Source organism: Diadema setosum, chromosome 14, assembly GCF_964275005.1.
Source record: "Diadema setosum chromosome 14, eeDiaSeto1, whole genome shotgun sequence".
Classification (NCBI taxonomy): Eukaryota; Metazoa; Echinodermata; class Echinoidea; order Diadematoida; family Diadematidae; genus Diadema; species Diadema setosum.
Genome location: NC_092698.1, coordinates 21,728,129 through 21,747,591, shown reverse-complemented (window position 1 = coordinate 21,747,591; position 19,463 = coordinate 21,728,129). Strand labels below are relative to the sequence as shown.

The window sequence follows — 19,463 nt, the reverse complement described above, 5'->3', positions numbered from 1 at the left end:
CTCTCTCTCTCTCTCTTAATGACTAAAAGCATTCTAGTTCCATTTTCTAGCTAATGTCTTAGTGGTTAAAAAAAGTACCAAAGTTCATTTCAATAAACCATACATTTTTAACCATACCCACGAGATGTTGATCTTCAGCGTTAGACCCACTATATTTGTACCATAACTTCGCCATATGAAGGCTCTGCATACTTGTACACAAAGAGTGAATGGAATGCCTATGATACCATACAGCTAATCACTCTACCAACTGAATATAAAATTCATATTTAAATGCTTCTTGTATGAAATGCTTGCAATACAACACATGGCCAGCTTTAACCCAGACCCTCTGACCTTTGACCTCATGTCCCTGATACTCCTGAGTCTGTATAGCATATGTATGCTCATGTATATTGACCAAGTTTCCATTAGGAAAAAGTCGCCCTCCCGATAATTGTAGTCACACTATGCTAATACAACAGACACAGACTCAGCAGAGTCCCCTAACATCACTTTGTGGTAGAGACAACAAATCAAATGCTCCACTTTTACAATCACTTGTTCATACAGGTAGCATCAATGAAGTTACAAGAGAGCACTGAATAGATTTACCATTCACAATAAAAAATCAGTCAGAACAAGAAGAAATCAAAGAGAAAAGAACTTGTACAGTAAATCACTGTGAAAGAAATAAACCCCAACATAGAATCAATAGTTATCAGAAGAAAACAGTGGACAAACAATGACAGAAGAAATATGATATTTACATTTGTATAATGTTGTTGTTTTTCCATTAAATCATAGAAACTCCTCCTTTCACAAAACGATCGCCCCAGCGATATTACTTATTTTGGTTGCACACAAAGCAAGCATCAATTGATAAACAGACGCCACCGGTCGATATCCAGGGGTAGCCATGGCAACGGGTGTGGATCCAGCCAGAAATGTCAAAGATTGTACGTTGTTTGCTTGATTATACAGAAGAAGAAGAAGAACAAAATAAAATAAACAGGGCACCTACACTATAACTGTGCTATAGACACAGACACAATTGTTAAATATCTCAATCTAATTATGATGTCAAACAACAGGATCTCAAAATAGTGGTTGCTCTAGGACATAGGGCAAATAAAATTGAATCTGCTCAAACCCAAACCATGATATGCACTAATGCAATAACTCATTTAGAAAAAAAAAAAACACCAACAAAATTTACAGAATGTGCCATATTATGTAAAAATCAATGAAGAAATGATATGATTTCATTGTAAACCCCACTGCTGAATAATGCATTCTGAATGTGACTGCCACTCTGAAAAAAAAAAGAAGAAAAAAAAAAAACTGTATACAGTGTAAGCTGTTATTTTCCCAAGGATGTAAGTTTTGTGAATTTCACAAATCACTGTTGGACCGCAAATTTACATGAAAAGTGAACACATGAAAAGGTCACCATGTGCTGGGCTAATAGTGCAATTACGATAGCCTCAGTGTCAATTTACAGAAACATCATCTCACAAAAATGTCTGACCTCATTCACGAAAGTATCTGTAGTCTAAAATAATAGCTTGTACCATTTACCTGTCCTGTACTTTCTTCATTGCATTATTTGCTGTGTACACCATATATTCAGCAAGTTTAATTCTACATGAGTCGGGACTTTCAGACAATTTCACGAGTTGTTAAATTCACAGTCATTGAGTACAACAACAAACGGAGACTTGTATGTGTGCACATCCCATTCATATCGAGATCAGAGTGTGTGTTGTTAAATTCGGGAAGAGCACCCGACTCACAAAATTCACAAAAATGAAACCCTCACGAAACATACGCCGTATGTAGTAATTTTACTACAGTTGTATGCTGAATTGCCATACTTGATTGCAAGTAGCCAAACTCTGCATGCAGCGTCTAGCAAGTTTATGTCATGTGCTTGCTGAGGAGCAAAAGATGTACAAGACATTATTTTGAGCATGGCCATCATTGTCCCACTGGCCTGATGCTGGTGCCTAGATGCCATTACCAGGGTACAGGCATCATAATCATCAAATCTTCTCTGCTTTGCCTGCACTCACACTGTCCAGCATATTCTACAGGTTGCTGTGAAGTTTTCTGACTCCCAAATGGATTTAAGTTTTCTTTCTCTGCTGGGTTGTTGTTTCCCCCCCCCCCCCTCTTCATCCTCCTCCTTGCCCTACCATATGGGGGGGGGGGGGGCACAAAGTGGGAAAAATAAAATAACTATACCATTACAAAAGCCCATTATGAGTGCAACATAGCAAAGTATGATGGTCCCACCTGACTAACTGATGGATAGCATCTACACTGTATGCACACATGATTCAACTAAGTCTGCTATCAACAGTGCACTCCACGAGCCTGTGTGGCGTGATAAAATGTTCTGGTCTCCCCTTGCTCACATAACGAGCCACTGATTTACAGCACCTGAACATGATGCTGGACTCTTATGTCTCAACAAGTTTGAGAGAATACTGGAGAAAGGGGGAGGGGGAATCGGGCCGACATGTAAGCAGCAGCTATACAGTGTATGACGTAAATGGCCCTCTAAAGTGATTCCTTGGGAAATGCTGACAATTGATAGGCTAATGTGATAGCAATGGCAGGTTTCAGTGAGTCCTAGTGTTCTTCTACCCGACGAAATTGATATTCAGTGATCATGTGTCTTTTCATGTCTCGTAGCATGCGCCATAAATCATTTCAAGACTCAACAGAGTGGTAAAATGTAGACAGGTATAGTTGTGACCCACTAACTTAGAACATGGGGAGGGGGGGGGGGTGTGAGTTCATCATCTAATGCTTGCATTTGACCCTAGCTTTGTACGGAATCAATCACCATGACAACATGACATCCAATGCCCTTTCGGATTTGGAACCAAACTCATTTGTAAATGTGCTGAAAAAGACAATTCGAGCTCACAAAGTTATATTCTCAAAAATGAAAGCAGATTTGAATGAATCTACACTGCATCATCAAAATTATCCTTGCTACTTTTCATCAATTGATATGGATTGAAAACATGCTTACATCTGGAATCAGAGAGCTTAAGATTTTAGCTTTCATGTCACGTAAGGAGAAATTCAAGCAGATTCATGTTATAGCAAATGAATCCCTTTGCTGCCCGAGTTGAGATTCACAAAATGTTTATTTAGGTCCCCGTATTTTGTTTTTCTCCCATGGGACTCTCCTGTTCAATATGACGCCACACTTTCCAAGAAGACTGACAAAACAAACTTAGCTGAAGATGGGGAAAACTCTTCTTTTGACGTCTGAAGTGTGCACCCAACAAACCACAACATGGAATGTAGGCCTACTGATTTGACGTAAACAGCGGCCCCAGCTGTCCTCGTACTGCTATTACAAGAAAAATGTGGGTTGTTTCAACACAGCAACAGAGGTGTGTCAATGCAAACCACAATCTGAATTATGACATATCCCCATCCCCCGTGTTGGGCTGATTCAAAGAGTTATGCATGCACGAGAGGTGACGCATGGCCAACATCAGTTTATTCCACAGATCATGTACTACCAAATGTACATTTCAACAGGAAGGGTCTAAAAAAGAAAGAAGATAGGTCAATATATTTTCCCCGCATAAGCCTTTCCCCCTTCCCATCATCTGTGTACAACATGTATTTGCACAGTGAGAATGATTTATTTGCATCACACCTAATATTCTTATAGCATCCAATGGGAAGACATTGTAAATGTCTCACTGAAAATCCAGAGTACCAAGTACATTAATCAATGAATCATTCTAAGATAAACGTGAAAGTGAAGTAGAACGGCTAGCTGCACTTTGAAAACAATAGAATAAACAGAGAATAATCAAGCACATTCCTGATGACACCAGGGAGAGCTACGCACCACGCTTTCATCCGATTTTCTCCATCAACTGGTCAGCTATGCATGCATTTGACACTTTGACCGTAGCTGGAGAAATTCAGCAAAGCCCCATACATTGTAGATGTACAGTTGCATGGCGTGGCAAGTGCATGCAGAAACAGGCAGAAACTTACAACTTGTACATAAAATAATATGAAAGTATACACACTGGTACTATACACATTTCCAATGATGACGACTGAAAAGCTGAACTGAACTGCCAGACTTGCAAAAAGTTCTACCATAGAAACAGGGATTTGAGAGTGGTAGTACTTAAAATAGAGGATTTTCTTATGTTTGATCTCTCAGAAACATTCTTGTCTAATCCTGCACATCGTACCTGGTATGCACGCTTCAGAAAGTTCAGGGGAAACCTCGACACTACTTTTTCTTGGGATTTTCATAACTACACTACAGATTTAACTTCGAAACCCAAAGTTTACCTTTTTACATTTCAGGCTTTTATTTTCAGGCTGGAGAAAGAAGAAAAATTCTTTCGTGTGTAATTTCATGCTCTTTGAATTCCTCCACATTCTGCTCAACGTCGCGCACAAAATTCTAAACCTGCTGCAAAGGTATGATGTATGATGAGTTTGTCAGTTTCCAATCGAACTAGCAGAGGACACTATGTTATGATTTAGTAGGAGATCATGACAGACATGTTACACGGCAGGAGTATCCAATTACGACTCTCAACGATAGAAAAGATTACTTTCGGGACGTTGCGCGTGCGCCTGACGATAGCAGGGCTGACCCTGAAATGGAGCAGCACTAAATTATTCAAGATGGCAACACCTTCTTCTACATTCCCTCCTTAATGGCTGCTTTGGCCTGATGAAATGGTCATCAGAAGTCAATTTCAGGGGGCTATCCGTCATGCCATATATTGCATTTCAGTAACGGTCAAGCACAAAAACAAACACACCTGCACACACACACACATGGACAAACATATAAAGACACAAAGACGCAACACTGCAGTGAATCTTGCTGCTCTACCTAATGACCATACAGTATTAACAAAAACATCAAAATAAGTTTTATTTCATTCTAGAAATTTAGACCCACTTGGCTTAAGTGGAGTGTAATAGAATACATATAACATGCCAACTCTACTACATGTACACAAACCATGTTGACTGACATGCTTCTTGTATGATACATGTAAGTACAGTAATTGGTCCAGTGCTCATCACATCCATCCTCTATTACAGTGCCATTACACAGCATGCAAATAAAAGTTTTGCATCGAGTCTAAAGTTAACAACCTCAGTTTCCCATTTGCTTTGCCCTGACAAAAAAGAAAAGAAAAAAAAAATGTTTGTTGTTTTTAATACCTAGGCCTTGGCTTGGAGACCATGTTCGTTTTTGTCTGAAAAGTGTTGTACAAACAGTGAACGGTCTTTATTCTGGCAATGGATTAAGATTTGCTATCCCCACCGCGAAATGAGACGCTCTTTTTCTAACTCCGCTTTGCCTCAATGACTAGCGTCTCATCTTTCACCTCATGCGACAGTATATCATGTAACATGGCACTCATGAGCATCCACTAAATATGCCATGTGCCATCTCACCACAGTGTATCTCGAGTTGTGCACCGTAGCAACTTTCAAAATACGTGCTGTCAAATATATTATGTTTAAGATCACTACATTCTGCTCTTTGCTAATTTGATATGACCTTTGACTCCTGTCTTTAAAATACTGTCATGGCACTGCACATACCCAGTTTGACATAATTAGGTCAAATACACTTGGAACTATGGCATATGGGACAGTTCAGCTATTTGTAGTCACAGCATGCATGCATACTGTACATGCCACTATCCTATGACAGATGATTGTCAGTACCATCACAGGCTTTGCTGGTATGGAGCGGAATGACGACCACGAACTTTAACCCCAACCCATCAGTCATGTATACTCTAGCTCTATGGCATGGCACTTTCAAAGGACAACTACAGGTAAACATACATTATTTGAGGGTGATATCGTTGAATGCTCCTCAGGTTAGGCAAAATGTGCAATAGGTGTTACATTTACAAGCGCTTGCCCGATTGTCTGGGGCAAGTGAAAATCGGTGTCAGGCAGGTGTTTTGTGCACTTCGGGAAAGCGAGTCAAAATCACAGCTCAAATTGGCCACAAGCTTGCTGCTCACTTTGCAACTCCCCCCCCCCCCCAAAAAAAAAAAAAAAAAAAAAAAAACCAACAACAACAAATATTCAGAACAAAGCATTATCTGTTACCGCATTGTGCTATAGGCTCTCTGAGTGCTTTCTGCCCTTCCCTTACACACACACACAAACAAACACAAAGTAGCGCTTTTTGGAACTCAAACCTCACCTAAAATACCACTATATACTTGATATATATAATGAAAATATTTTTTCTTCAATGTTATTCTGACAAGCTACAACTTGTACACTGTACATGTATGTAAGAAATTACAGTGCGGTAGCTCCAGTTACAAGCAATCATCACTGACACACACATGTATGATTCTAAAGAATAAAATTAAAGAAAAAACTCCCCACAAATGCTCCTTCACTAACAGAGTATGAAGTGACTGTCTCACCTCCCTGTACAGATACAATTATGTATGCTGACTATCAAACAAGTAATACAATCGTTTGGCAAAGATGACAGAAAGTGTTTGAAATGTGTCTTTCCTTGAATGCTTCTGGCATCTTGTGGCTGTCCTTGAGACAAAACTACAAACCATCTTTCAATCAAGGTCAAACTGCACTTATGCAGCTGATGGCTTTTGCCTACCTCTGTGACAGATGCTCCATAATAACAAGGAGCTTCAAGCTCCTTGATAATAATGTCTTTCAAAGGCTTCCTTCTCTAACGGTAAGATGGTAAATGGCAATAAATTTTGTTTGCCATAATTCTCTCTTCTGAAAGAGCACATGGTTCAGCCAGTGCTTTTGCCTATGATGCAAGAACACCTACCTGCGCAGGGTTCGAAATTGGCGATGGTCCGCTGGCCATTGGCCACCCAAAATCATGTCGGACTAGCTAAAAATCATAAAATTCTGAAGTTACTAGTCCGTCTGGCTAGCCAAAATATTGCTTCAGTGTTAAAATTGATTCTAAGTAGTCCGCCTGGCTAGTTTAAAAAAAAGTTAAGTGCGACCCCTGCTGCACATTGCAACAACAACAAAAAAAAGAAAAAAAGAACTAGTTGAATTCTTTTGAAAGCTCAATGGTGTCAAAGCCAGTGATTAGGACTTTCTCAAGAGGATCTGCCAACAGAAACAAGCACTTTGCACCAAGGTGTTGAAGTGCATGCAAAATTGAATAGCGACAAATTCTCATTACTGAATGGTGGCACACAATCTCAAACTTGTGAAGTACACAGTGTACAGAACTCACATAGGGGGACCTACTCCATGTTTTAAACTACTGTATACACTGTTATTTTCACGAGGGTTTTATTTCCGTGAAAGACACGCGAAAATATTACCCCGTCATACCTTACATGTACATGTATGTACAAATTGATGACAAAATCCAGTGCGTACGGTGCGACCGATTCTGGAAGTGCAGTACGATGATAAACATGCATCAAAATGTGCAATCTCCGTGCTACGTTACCCTACGCGAACGAACACCAGCTCGACGTGGTTGGGTGATGCCTAACAGTTAGGGATGCACGTAAATCTTTCTCTAGCGCTAGCGCAGCTCTGAAACTTTGTAGTCTACATCTATTTGTTGCAACATTTGGTAGGTACTTGTGAATGCTGTGTGTGAGTGTCTCACTGCAAGTTCCTGTAATTATTGTTTCATTTTATAAATCTTCTACTGTGTCTTTTCTATTGTCATGTTTGGGAAGTCACAATGCAAACGGAAAAAAAACGCTATGAGTACGTTGGCAAGTCTTTGAACATGTTTCTCGGGCTTGGCAGTAGACCCTACTACTACTAGTATCAATCGCGAATTTAACAACATGCAAAAATGCCACTGATACCGTGATTCGCGAAAATATCTGTACGCAAAAATATTGGTGTATACAGTAATGTATAGTGCAAATACACCTTGTACAGAATGATTGAGAAAATTCACTATACAATCAGACATAGAATGAGAAAGTTATAGAACTTACACGTAAGTGTCTTGCATGTTTCATTAAAAATTATGGAGCTGCTGGTCACAACCAAATATTTAAATTACAGGACTATGATGTCATCATCTAGACTCCTCAAAAATGTATTTACACTGCTGATATTACATAACCAGGTTTTGGTCAACATCTACGTGTCCCTATGCCTAAAAGTCTTTGGTGCTACACATGTGCCTAGTTATTACAAACATCTCTGCAATAAGACACAAAGGATATCATCATTTTAGCAAATCTAGTACAGATCCATATATAGGCCAAAGGAACTCAACTTCATCTGTGATTAAGCCAAAGAGCACTACAGGCTGTATGACTGACTTGCAAAAACCCATGGAACTTTTCTCTATGTATCTTTTGTATCATAAGAGTGATTTAATGAAAATGTCTTTCGATCCATCTGTTTGTTTTGTATTTGGTTCATTAGCTGCTTGATAATTACACTGTACATGTTAATTTCAAGAATACAAAAAGAACCCACAGTACATTGTAGTTACTGTTCATGGAGCAAAAACACCTCCCGTACATTGCACTATTTGTTTGCATTGTGCTAAAGAGGACTAGGTCTCACTCTCCTTGAATTTGTACGAAGATTTTACTTCCTTGTTTTGAGGATGCAATGTACGAATATATAATCACGTCCTTGATATACCAGAAAAGGGGTCCCCGACAAACATCTCTATCACGCAAAATGGAATGAAAACAAGAGAAAATGTATGACCAACTGCTGGCAGAGTCACGCGAGCAAGCGGCTGCGGTGCCGAGACTCACTAACGACAACATGTCACATGGCTCTAATACATGTACTCCTACTCGAGCATGCTGCGCTTCCGATTGTACAGTAGTGACCCTTTTTACTCCATCTCCACCCATCTACTGCTTTTGATTCGAAGCTTTCCTTCCAAAAAACTAATAACCCTGAGTACAGCATTTCCCCTTTGTGCAATGCCCATTCATACAGCCACCAATCGTCACGATTATTCCGGGTAGTAGTACTCATAGGAGGGCATCGCACTCTCACTTTTGGTCCTCATTTCTGCCAGAAAACTCTTACATGTGTGTCCATAATCACAGTGAACTACACTGTTGTTTGTTAAACAAGGGGAAGGGGGAAATATTATTAAGACAACACAACCTATAACACATAGAAATGATTAAACTCGGTTCTTTAAGGCCCGGTCCCACTGCACTTACGGATGCAAAGAGGATGTAAAGCGTACAAAAAATCTTGCCATCCGTTGGAAAACGCTACGAATCCGCTGTGTACCCATCGCATACGTGTTTCATCAGCTCTATCCATCGAGCATCCGTCCACTGTGATTTCATCCGCGCAAAAAGTTTTAAGCTGCTTAAAACTTTTAGAACGGATGAACTTTCCGCTGTGTACGATGTAAATCCGCGACATACGAGCAACAAACGTTGTATGTCCGTGCGGCATCCCTTAAACGTCCGCTGCATCCTCTCTGCATCCTCTGGGCATCCTCGCAACTCACATCCGCTGCAGCTAAAAAAGGAAAGAGGGAGGAAAGATATGGTACGTGGAACGTCTTTACATCGTTAATAGCACGTTAATAGAAAGGATGTAAGCGTATGCATCTCGTATATAAAGCATTTCGAAAGCATCCCCCTGCATCCGCTCTGCATCCACTCTGCATCCGCTTTTTCTGCTATGCGTCCGTTTCGCAATTATCTCCGGTAACCCCTTCGGAGCTGTCATCCCCTTCCATCCGCTTTCATCCGCTAGGCTTCCGATGAACATCCGTTTAACATCCCCGCTACATACTACCCACGTCCGTTCTATTTCCGTTCTGTTACCGCCAATTTTCGCCAATTTTGTCAATTTCTGGAGCGGATGAAAGCGGATGAAGCCATCCCCGAAATTTTGCTCGTCCGCTGTGTCCTTTCTGTATACGCTTTGTGTCCGTCGGCCAGTGGGACCGGGCCTTTAGACTGGGATAACAGCATTTAACAGGCCAATATCATACCAAAATTTCAAAGTTTATACAGAATACTAACATAATCAACATATCAAAGCGATTAAGCTTGAAATGGATGGGGGCCTCATAAAATACAATGTCAAAAGAGCTGGAGAATTTAGATGTAAGAATACTAAAAAAAAGTAATAATGGAAGTTCTCACGACTTTTTCAAAATCATTACTTCCGTTGTTACCACAGTTTTACAAGCAAATACGTGTACACTCAACACATTTACATGACACAATGATGACTCAGAAGAGAACAAAGTAGTTTTCATTGAAGCTTGAAATGTGGAGAGAAGTAAGGGAGGATTAGGGGGATGGTAAGTAGTTTTTAAGGATCCTTCTTAGAACCAGGTACTTCCACAAGCTGCAAAATCTTCATTGGCACTGCAAATAAAACTGCTCCCAAACCACAAGATTCCACTTAGGCCAAAAAAAAAAAAAAAATTGTTGCATTGGCATAACCCGCCCGACCCTAAAAATTCCGCCGACCCCATGTTTTTTTATTATTTTTTTTTGGTATCGATATCAAATATCTTGTTGATTGCGATCGCGATCGCACAAACCCGGAAGTGGAAATTCTCTGGGGATATCGGATGTACGAGGAAGAGATCTAGCGCCTCGCATAAGCCTTCCTTGATCAGTACGTCATCTGTTTCCAACACGGACACGTACTCTAACAAGATTTATTCAGTGTATACGTAACATTCAGACTGCGATGTATTGTGCACAGTTTTGCCGTAGGTTTCTTGTGTGGAGAACTTACACGAATCTGTATATGTGGGACTGTAATAGAGATCGCCGTGTGCGATGAAAAGATCATACATATGGGTCAATTTGCATCTATCTTATCTAAGTCAAAATAGTAAAATATGAAGTGAAAACATTCAGGATAGGGATTTCAACATCTTTAAATTCTGTGAAGGGGTATAATTCCAGTAATATCGGCCTCATAAATGATTTGTAGAATAGATGAACACGGCACATTCGGTGCAGTAGTTGTAACTGTTTACTGAGCTGAGCACGAGTTTTACACGTAAAATGCAGGTAGCAAAAAAAAAAAAAAAATCCGCCCGACCGACCCTATTTGAAAATCTCATGTTACGCCAATGCAACAATTTTTTTTTTTTGGCCTTATACTTGAGACCACAGAATAGCACTATTATCACATATCGGGATCAATCTTAGCTGCTAGAATGACAATCTGTGTCCTTTTCTTATAAATCTTTCTGTCTTTCTAATTCTTTCTCTCTGTCTATCTCCCTCTCTCTTTATGTCTACTTTCATTTGGCAGTCCATCTTATGAGAATGCTTCCGTGGATTTGGGTCATGGGTCTACAAGGTGTTACACTTTCTTACAGTTCTATGAGATCTCTAACACCATGACCATGTATACATAGCAACATATTAAACAATTCTCATTGTATTCCCTACAAATGCATCCAGTTCTACTGACTTTAACTTTTTTCCCAACCCCACCCCTAGAAATGCATACTGTTTTGAATGACCACTATGCTTTTACAAACTACAATGTAGTATGTCAGAAGCTTGCTGAATTATTAAATAATCTTTAATTTGCACTTTCCTTCGGCTCCGGAACGCTTCTTGAACTATAGGCCCCTGCTGTAAAACCAGAAATTTTCAGGTGTGTGAAACTTCCTGAATTTAGCTTAGAGCCAAGATTCATGAAAGTAAAATGGAAACAAAAAGTTTTGGTATGAACAATGTGAATACTTGTAACTTTTTCATGGTCGCCAAGTTGCAAAAGTATCATGCTGCAAAAAAGGTCGTTGGCGCTGATTCGCAAATGTTTCAGGTTTTACAGTACATGAACAATGTACATAAATCTGAAACAATTGCATCACACTCCCTCACTGGAACTGATGCATCACTAAAATGTAATCTGAATACCTGTGAATTTGAACCACCATTACATGTTATGCCTATGCCTTTTAAAATATTGAAGGCACGCACTGCGCTGGATCCACCATATTACCGTGGGACAAAGCCTCGTATTTAAAAGGAAAAAGCCTGGCAGAGAAACTATAATACTTCCCAGGTCAAACTTACATTGTACAATAGCACAGCAATGCGGTGTCTGTGTAAAATGTACATTGTATGTCCATGCAAGAGGGAAGTAGAAAGAGAGAGCACCAGACAGACAGAGCAACAGACCGATAGTATGTCCATGCAAGAGGGAAGTAGAAAGAGAGAGCGCCAGACAGACAGAGCGACAGACCGACAGATTACAGTAAGTGTGTGTGTCTGTCTGTCTGTATCTTGTGCATTTGCTGGTTAATGCACATGGGGTTTCCCTGAACATTACAGTGTGATGCACTGATTGATGCACGTGGGGTTTGCCTGCACAATGCAGACTTTTAAGAGCCAAGTGCTGATTCTGAACATGATGCCAATCTCTATCGAGTTGTACATCAGAACACCACACATTTTATGTACTGAGACATATCTAAACAAAGTCATATCAAATGGGAGTGGGAAATACAATATTGGGGGGGGGGAAGATTTTGTACTTTATTCACTTTACCAAAATGCATGTAAATCAGCCATTATAAATACAAATACTGTATACGCCGTTATTTTCGCGTACAGATATTTTCGTGAATGACGAGGTCATAGACATTTTCGCGAGATGTTGTTTTCGCGAATTGACGCCGACGCTTACGTTAATTCTCTACTAACAAAGCGCATGGAGACAATTTCGCGTGTTTTTAAATTTCGCGATCCAACTGCAATTCGCCAATTTCGCGAAAATTAAACCCTCGCGAAAATAACGGCGTGTACAGTACAAAGTTCTGTACCATGGCAGACAAATACTAACAAAGCAGACAAAGACTAACTACATGTAATAAAACAAAGATTCATGACAGCATTAAATGAAAAGGTCCTAGCTTGGGAAAGGGAAGTTATCTTTCAATCCAATAAAAATGACCTCATCAATAAGTATATTGCATTAAAACATTTATAAATGTCAAAATCATACCAATATCAGAGCACCTCTTTTCACACAAACGTGAATATCATTCTCTAGTCACATAATTCCATAAGTGATACTGTTAATATTGACGTAAGGACTACCAAGCGTTAACTTTAAAATGATACCTTTGTTTTTAAAGAAAATCATTCTGTCTTCAGAACGAATAATCGTTATCATTTGTGTGTGAGTACAGACTGTATGTGTGTGTCACTGTGTGAGAGTATGGTACACATGGAAGAAAAGACCCGAGTACCCCTGTATGTTTTCTCAAGTACATTGTACAATAATGACAGATCATTGACACAGTCTGTACAAACTAAGTGTAAGATTGAGGTATTACCGTAATGTGTATGGGTGTGTCATTACATGAAGTGGGAGTAAGGTTCTTTATTGGGGGGGGGGGGGTTGGTGGCTGGAGGCTGGTATCTTCTGTGTTTTGTTTTGTTTTGTTTTCTGGAGTATACCAATACCCTTCATCCGGATCATGCCAAGGCTGAGTCAATAGTGAAGATGTTTGCAGATGTTGCACACTCTAGAAGGAGGCAAATCAATTAAATACAAAGGCAAGTAACATTGAACTGAGGGTTCTAAAAATGGGGAGGTATTGGCTGGTCCGCAGAAGGGCCCAAGCCACTGTATCAAGCAACTAATGAAAAACAAACAAACATCAAGAGAATGAAATCTGCAGTAGCACTGTAACTTGAATACAGCAGAAAAAAAAAAATACTACCCCAGAGTTCTTCAACAAACTTTCCAATGACTTTAGAAAATACCATCTCAAAAATCTGTGAAGCAGGTTTGGGGGGGGGGGGTAATTTCTCTCTCTTATATCCAAGTGCTGTCATAAGTTTTGAATGATGCTACATTTGTAATCAGGACACATAATGCTAGGTATGGAAGATGACTAGGTCCTCTTTATTGCACCATAAAGGCATTAGTGTTGCTATGACAACCTTCCCTTCATACCGGTTCTTGGAGGCTTCGAAACATGTTGTGAAAATGGTAAACAGCATGTTCGAGCTTGTGACTGGAGTTAAATTAGAGAGTAAGCTTGCTTTAAGGATACAGTCTGATGCACCAAGAAATGCACGTCGGGCCACCAAAATTTCAGAAATTAAGAATGTGGTAGCCTGATCGGGCCACCAAAAAAGGTCGGATGTTTGCCTTTCGGCCACCAAAAATAAAAGTTAGTGTGGAGCCCTGCCTTACTCATTCAAATTTAAGCCATTGTACTGGGCTTGACATCATTACATGTACACACACGTATGTAATATCAATGTTATGACCTTGGAATCATGTTTAAATATATATGCAAGGCTGCACACTAAACCATTTTCCCTACTGGTCCGACAGAGAGTAGGTACCCAGTTTTTCCATTTTTAGTGGTCCATTCCCGAAAATCTTACTGGTCAGGGATTGTCGGACTAGTGCCAGTGTGCAGCATCGATATTGGTATCAGTATCGGTCCCTAACAAAAATGTAACATAATCTCAGATTGCACTGGACCTTCTACATTACTAGATAAGCTGAACACCATTCATTTTCTTTCTTTCTTTACTTTTGTTGTTGTTGTTCTGGTGTCTGTCATGCATGTTTCTGCAAAATTCGAAGATAATACATTTATGTAAGTCAACAATCAACTTCGCTTCCTGCTCATATTCTGCATCAATTGCTCAAATTTAACTTCCCTATAAACCACAGCAATATATGAAATCAGAGGCAGGAGATATTTATGGCCATGTCAAGAAGGCTATCTGAGTCGTTTCAATATCATGGTGTAGATTACTTTTTGTAACATACTGACCTGCGATATCGTTGTCACACAGTCAAATGTTATCGCTTTACATTTTCTATATGTATAACCAGCACCTTGTGCAATGGTGTCAAAACTTACATTCTATTTCTGAATGCATCTGTTCAAAAACAGTATTGAAATCTATATCTGACAATGGTTTCTCAAGGGTTCATTTATCAAATGCTGCTTACGTATCAATTCTCGCTATCGCCAATGACGTAAAAAGCACCCGGATGTTGATTTAAGCGTCATTTACGGTGCATTATGGGATAGTCCGGGAGCCAAGTCACTTCCGTTCGTACGCGCGTGATACGTGACTAATGCTTTTTACACATACAACAGACTGTATTCTACGTGTACTTACTGTTTTCTCGACTTAGAATTTTAGCTTTAATATGATTTGAAATTTCTCCATTTTTAAGGAATTGCTGTTTTTAAGGAATTGCTGTTACTGCGAAGCTGCCATGTGTTGTTCGCACAACAATAAATGAACAAATTCTACAGAAATAGGTCCCTTACTGGCATGCGAGACGTGACGTGGCCGCGTGGGTGAAGTTTGCGGGTGACTCCACAGCGCAAGGGCGCACGCGACTTACTAGTAGTAGTACTTGCTTGGAAGAAATATGCCTCGGAGACAAGATAAGTTCGAGATCACGGTTCGTTCCCGATTGTGCTCGCGGCACCTCGACAGAGAACAAATAAAAAAAAGATGGGCATTCCATGACGATATCCATGCAGGTGGGTGAATATTTTCCAGCATATTTTCAGCGTATGCAGAGATGACTGATCAGTGACGTGCACATTCACTAGTGCGATCGCATGATCAAGCAGTACGATGTACCGGTATGTCTAGCTTGTATGCATGCGGGGGTGGGTGGTGCATGCTAATGCAAGGCCTAGGGCAATGCGGGGGCTATAGCTACAGTGTACGAGTATCACAGGGTTGGCCACTGGCTGGCTCGGGTACAGCCGCCTACTGTACAAGTATCCGTGAGGTAAGGTACACGTACTGATGCACGCTAGCGCTGTGCAAAATATGCCCTGCGCCGGAAGTGCCCCAGTCCCAGAAGTGCACTAAATCTTGACGAAAAAGCCACATCCGGGTACTTTTTACGTCATTGGCGATAGCGAGAATCGAATGCATAATATTTTTCTAATTAATAGCCAGCATGCTCATTAATCCATCATACTGTATGTTGACATGGAACTTGGACAGAGCTGAGGTGACCACTCAAACCCAAGTTTGTCCAGAAATAAACCATGAGGCACTGGGAAAGCAGCTTTAGCCGACAAGCGCAAGCACACAAAGAAATTCATGTACACCACCTACCACAGGTAGCGTTTTTCATATAAAAATCAGATGTACACCAAGCCATGAAATGAGATGAATTATCAGTAGATTGATACATAATATACACATGAAAAGTGTTGAAATCAGCCGATTTTTTCGTTTTCTTGTAAAAATCTTGCATTTTAATAACTTTTCGCGTTTACAATTTTCCCATTGTAGTAGCGAGCGCCCCGGGCCTAGCGGCTTCGATTCGCCGATCATAGTAAGTAGAGAGCTGAGCCAGCGCGCGCGGCGTCCGCGGGCAGTCGTAAATCACACAACACCCATAGCGACTCCCGCGGCAGCAAGCGCGAAGCTCTTCACGGGCTCCGATCAGGCCAGCCAATTTCACTGAAACAGGCATTGCAAGGTCCATTTCGTGTACCGTTGTAACATACTGAGCCTACGTGAGGTCGATAAATTTTCCTTTCAAAAAATCAAAAAACACTTCAATTTTGAAAAAAGTGAAGTTTCGATACTGCCATATTTTGCGCAATGTGGACTAGGTACAAAAATACACCCAAGGTCACGACAAATAAGTGCGAAATTTCGAGTTAGCATGCCAAACAGATCGTCCTCCTCGAGATGTGTACTAGCGGTAGGTAGCAGACGCAAACCCACACACAGGATGGCAAAAGTAGTTCAGGTTTGTGATTCGAACATGTTGTTTGCAGTACGGCCGTATTACTTTTGAAAAAAATGATATTAATGCACCCCTGTCATAACTGCTACAGCTAGCGATCGTCGTGATGGGCTCAGAAACTGAGCACACTGTGTGTGTAGAAAACGATGTACATACGCCAGAGCGCCATCTAGTGCTGAATGACGAATGCTACGTAACACCACAAGCACAGCATAGGACGGTGAAAATGAAAGAATCAGTCTCAACTCAGTGTCTCCAGCTCAATTACCAGAGCTAATGTAAGAGAAACATCTTTAAACAGGCACTAGCACTGGATTTATAACCAGACCAAATTATAATAATCCAGCCTCCTTCCATAGTGATACACTATACAAATGTAACGTTAGGGCCTAGGTCCTACCTACATGTATAGTAAGGGTACTAGGTCTCGCGCAGGGACCTAATGATCGCGCATAGCGTAACTGCGTATAGCAAGCGATATTACGCGTAGGACTAAGCGCAAAATTTGCCGATACGCCCATGGAATAAACATACCTGACTTACCGCTCAACATGAGAAGGAAGCAGGTAAGAAATTTTGATTTCCAACAAATTTTCCACTAAATTTCGAAATTTTTACCTTGTACAAACCTACCTTCCCTTAAAATCTGTTCTAAGGATGTTGTAGCCTAGACGTGTCGTCTCGCTTGTCTCGTTCGTAGTCGATAGAATTCGTAATTTGTTCGATCGATCGTTTACCACGTGACGTCATCATACACAAGAACAATGTATGCTGCCAGCTACGCTGAAATACTGTTAATAAATGTTGTTTTAAGTCAAATTTTAACACAACGATTATAATATTACAAAGGAATAAATATTTCAGTCTATCGAAGTTGAAGTGTGATTTCAATTTGAATTTGCTTGTGATTTCTTGCGCTAACTTGTGATATATTTGTGACAGGGGAGGGCCATAATGATACTGAAGAAAACAAATTAGATGAGAATGTGACAAATGGGTGACGAAAATGAGAGGGTGACGAATGGGTAAGCAAACACACACAAACACACACACACAAAATATATGTTCATATTTTACTTTTTTCCATTTTATATTACGTGTATATTATTGGTTGAAGTGATTAGAAATATTGTAAGAAAACTTTATAAATGAAAATATATATATGAAAATATATATATTATGAAAATATCAATGATAAAAAATAATGATAATAAGAATGATAAAATGATGATGGTGGTGGAAGTGATAATAATAATAATAATGAAAATGATAATGATGATGATTATGATGATCGATGCGTGATGGTGGTGATAATAGTAATAATGATGATAATAATAATAATAATAATAATAATAATAACACATATAATAATAATAACAATAATATACACAAGTTAGGTAAAACTGCTGTTGCTTAACAGGGACAAATTTAATATCAAGTGAAAAAATATTCTACGAAAGCCGGAGCACGTTACAGCCGCAGAGGGGCAGATACTTTCACGCATGAAACTACAGAGGGCAGCTGCGCGATCTTTACATACCCCGAAAAATTGAACGCATAAAAAAAAGTGCGACATACAAACGGCGACAGCGCACTACTCCGTTATCGTATCATCAGGAGATTCTGGGAGGTGATTTTTCTGCATTTTCGTGATTTTCATGGAGAAATTCAGGTACGATTATGGAACAACTTCTATTATAAGAGCATTTCAAATTTTCGTGCGCGATATCTAGACCCCTCAACCATACATAGGCCTAGTTCTAGTAATCTAGGGCCTACAGTATTGTAAATTAGATGCATTATGATGATGGCAGTGTCACATTGGCATTTTCCATGATTTCAAGCACAGATTCATATGAAGATCATAAGCCAAGTTTCTGGAAAAAAAAAAAAGAAAAAAAAGTCAACACTATGTTATGTCAACACTATGTTGTCACTAGCAAATATGGGGGTAGTAAGGCCAAGCCAAGGGTCAGATTTCATAATGATTTGTTATGGCCCATGTCATACACACGACATTGTGTCATTGCCATGTTACATGCTTCTAACAAACCTTATTGAAGCTTCCAGCTTGCTAGAGACAGATTCTTCATTGCCAGTCATCTCGGGCACACGCGTTCCCTCATGTCCAGTAGAAGAAAATCCCCTCTGTTGGACAGCAGATTGTGGAGCTGTGCTTGCTCTGGTGCCATGGGAAGGGGACACGGACATGGCCCTGTTGACAGGCAGATGATCTATTGTTGTTGGCGATAATACATTGCCACCATTGGAAACGCAGTTTACGCTCGTACTCGCAGAGAAGCTCGTCGATGACCGAAATTTCTCCATTGTCTGTCCTCTCCAAGCACATCAAACAATCTCTGAGTTCAACAATATACACTAGAACATCTTGGGCCCTGATGCATGTGGTTATTTGGCCAAATCAAAAGGATTTGGCCACTTAATACGTCCCTTCCTCCTATTCCTAATTCATGTTGAACCTGAAATTTACAATAAGAGAATGTAAAGTGGAGTGGAGGGTACGGTATGGAGAAAAATCATCAAGGGAATTAGAAACACTAGATGGCGCTGTACATAAAAGTTCGCTGAAGCTTGGAGGAGATGGGTTCTTTTCGGATTGGCTCAGTTTTAGAATGTTTTCAACGGGGAAACTTTTTTTTTTTTTTTGGGGGGGGGGGGAGCATAGATAATAATACATTGTACACACTGAATGATGT

At 40.1% G+C, this 19,463-nt stretch overlaps 1 protein-coding gene across 1 annotated transcript in view; it reads right to left on the bottom strand.

Annotated features, from left to right (window-relative positions):
- The window catches only part of LOC140237754 (uncharacterized), an 89,297-nt gene extending 70,223 nt beyond the window's left edge, over positions 1 to 19,074 (bottom strand). Inside the window, exon 1 of the mRNA XM_072317683.1 lies at positions 18,800 to 19,074. Coding sequence (XP_072173784.1) covers positions 18,800 to 19,074 — 275 coding nt within the window. The remainder of the gene's footprint in view (positions 1 to 18,799) is intronic.
- Between the last annotated feature and the right edge of the window lie 389 nt (positions 19,075 to 19,463).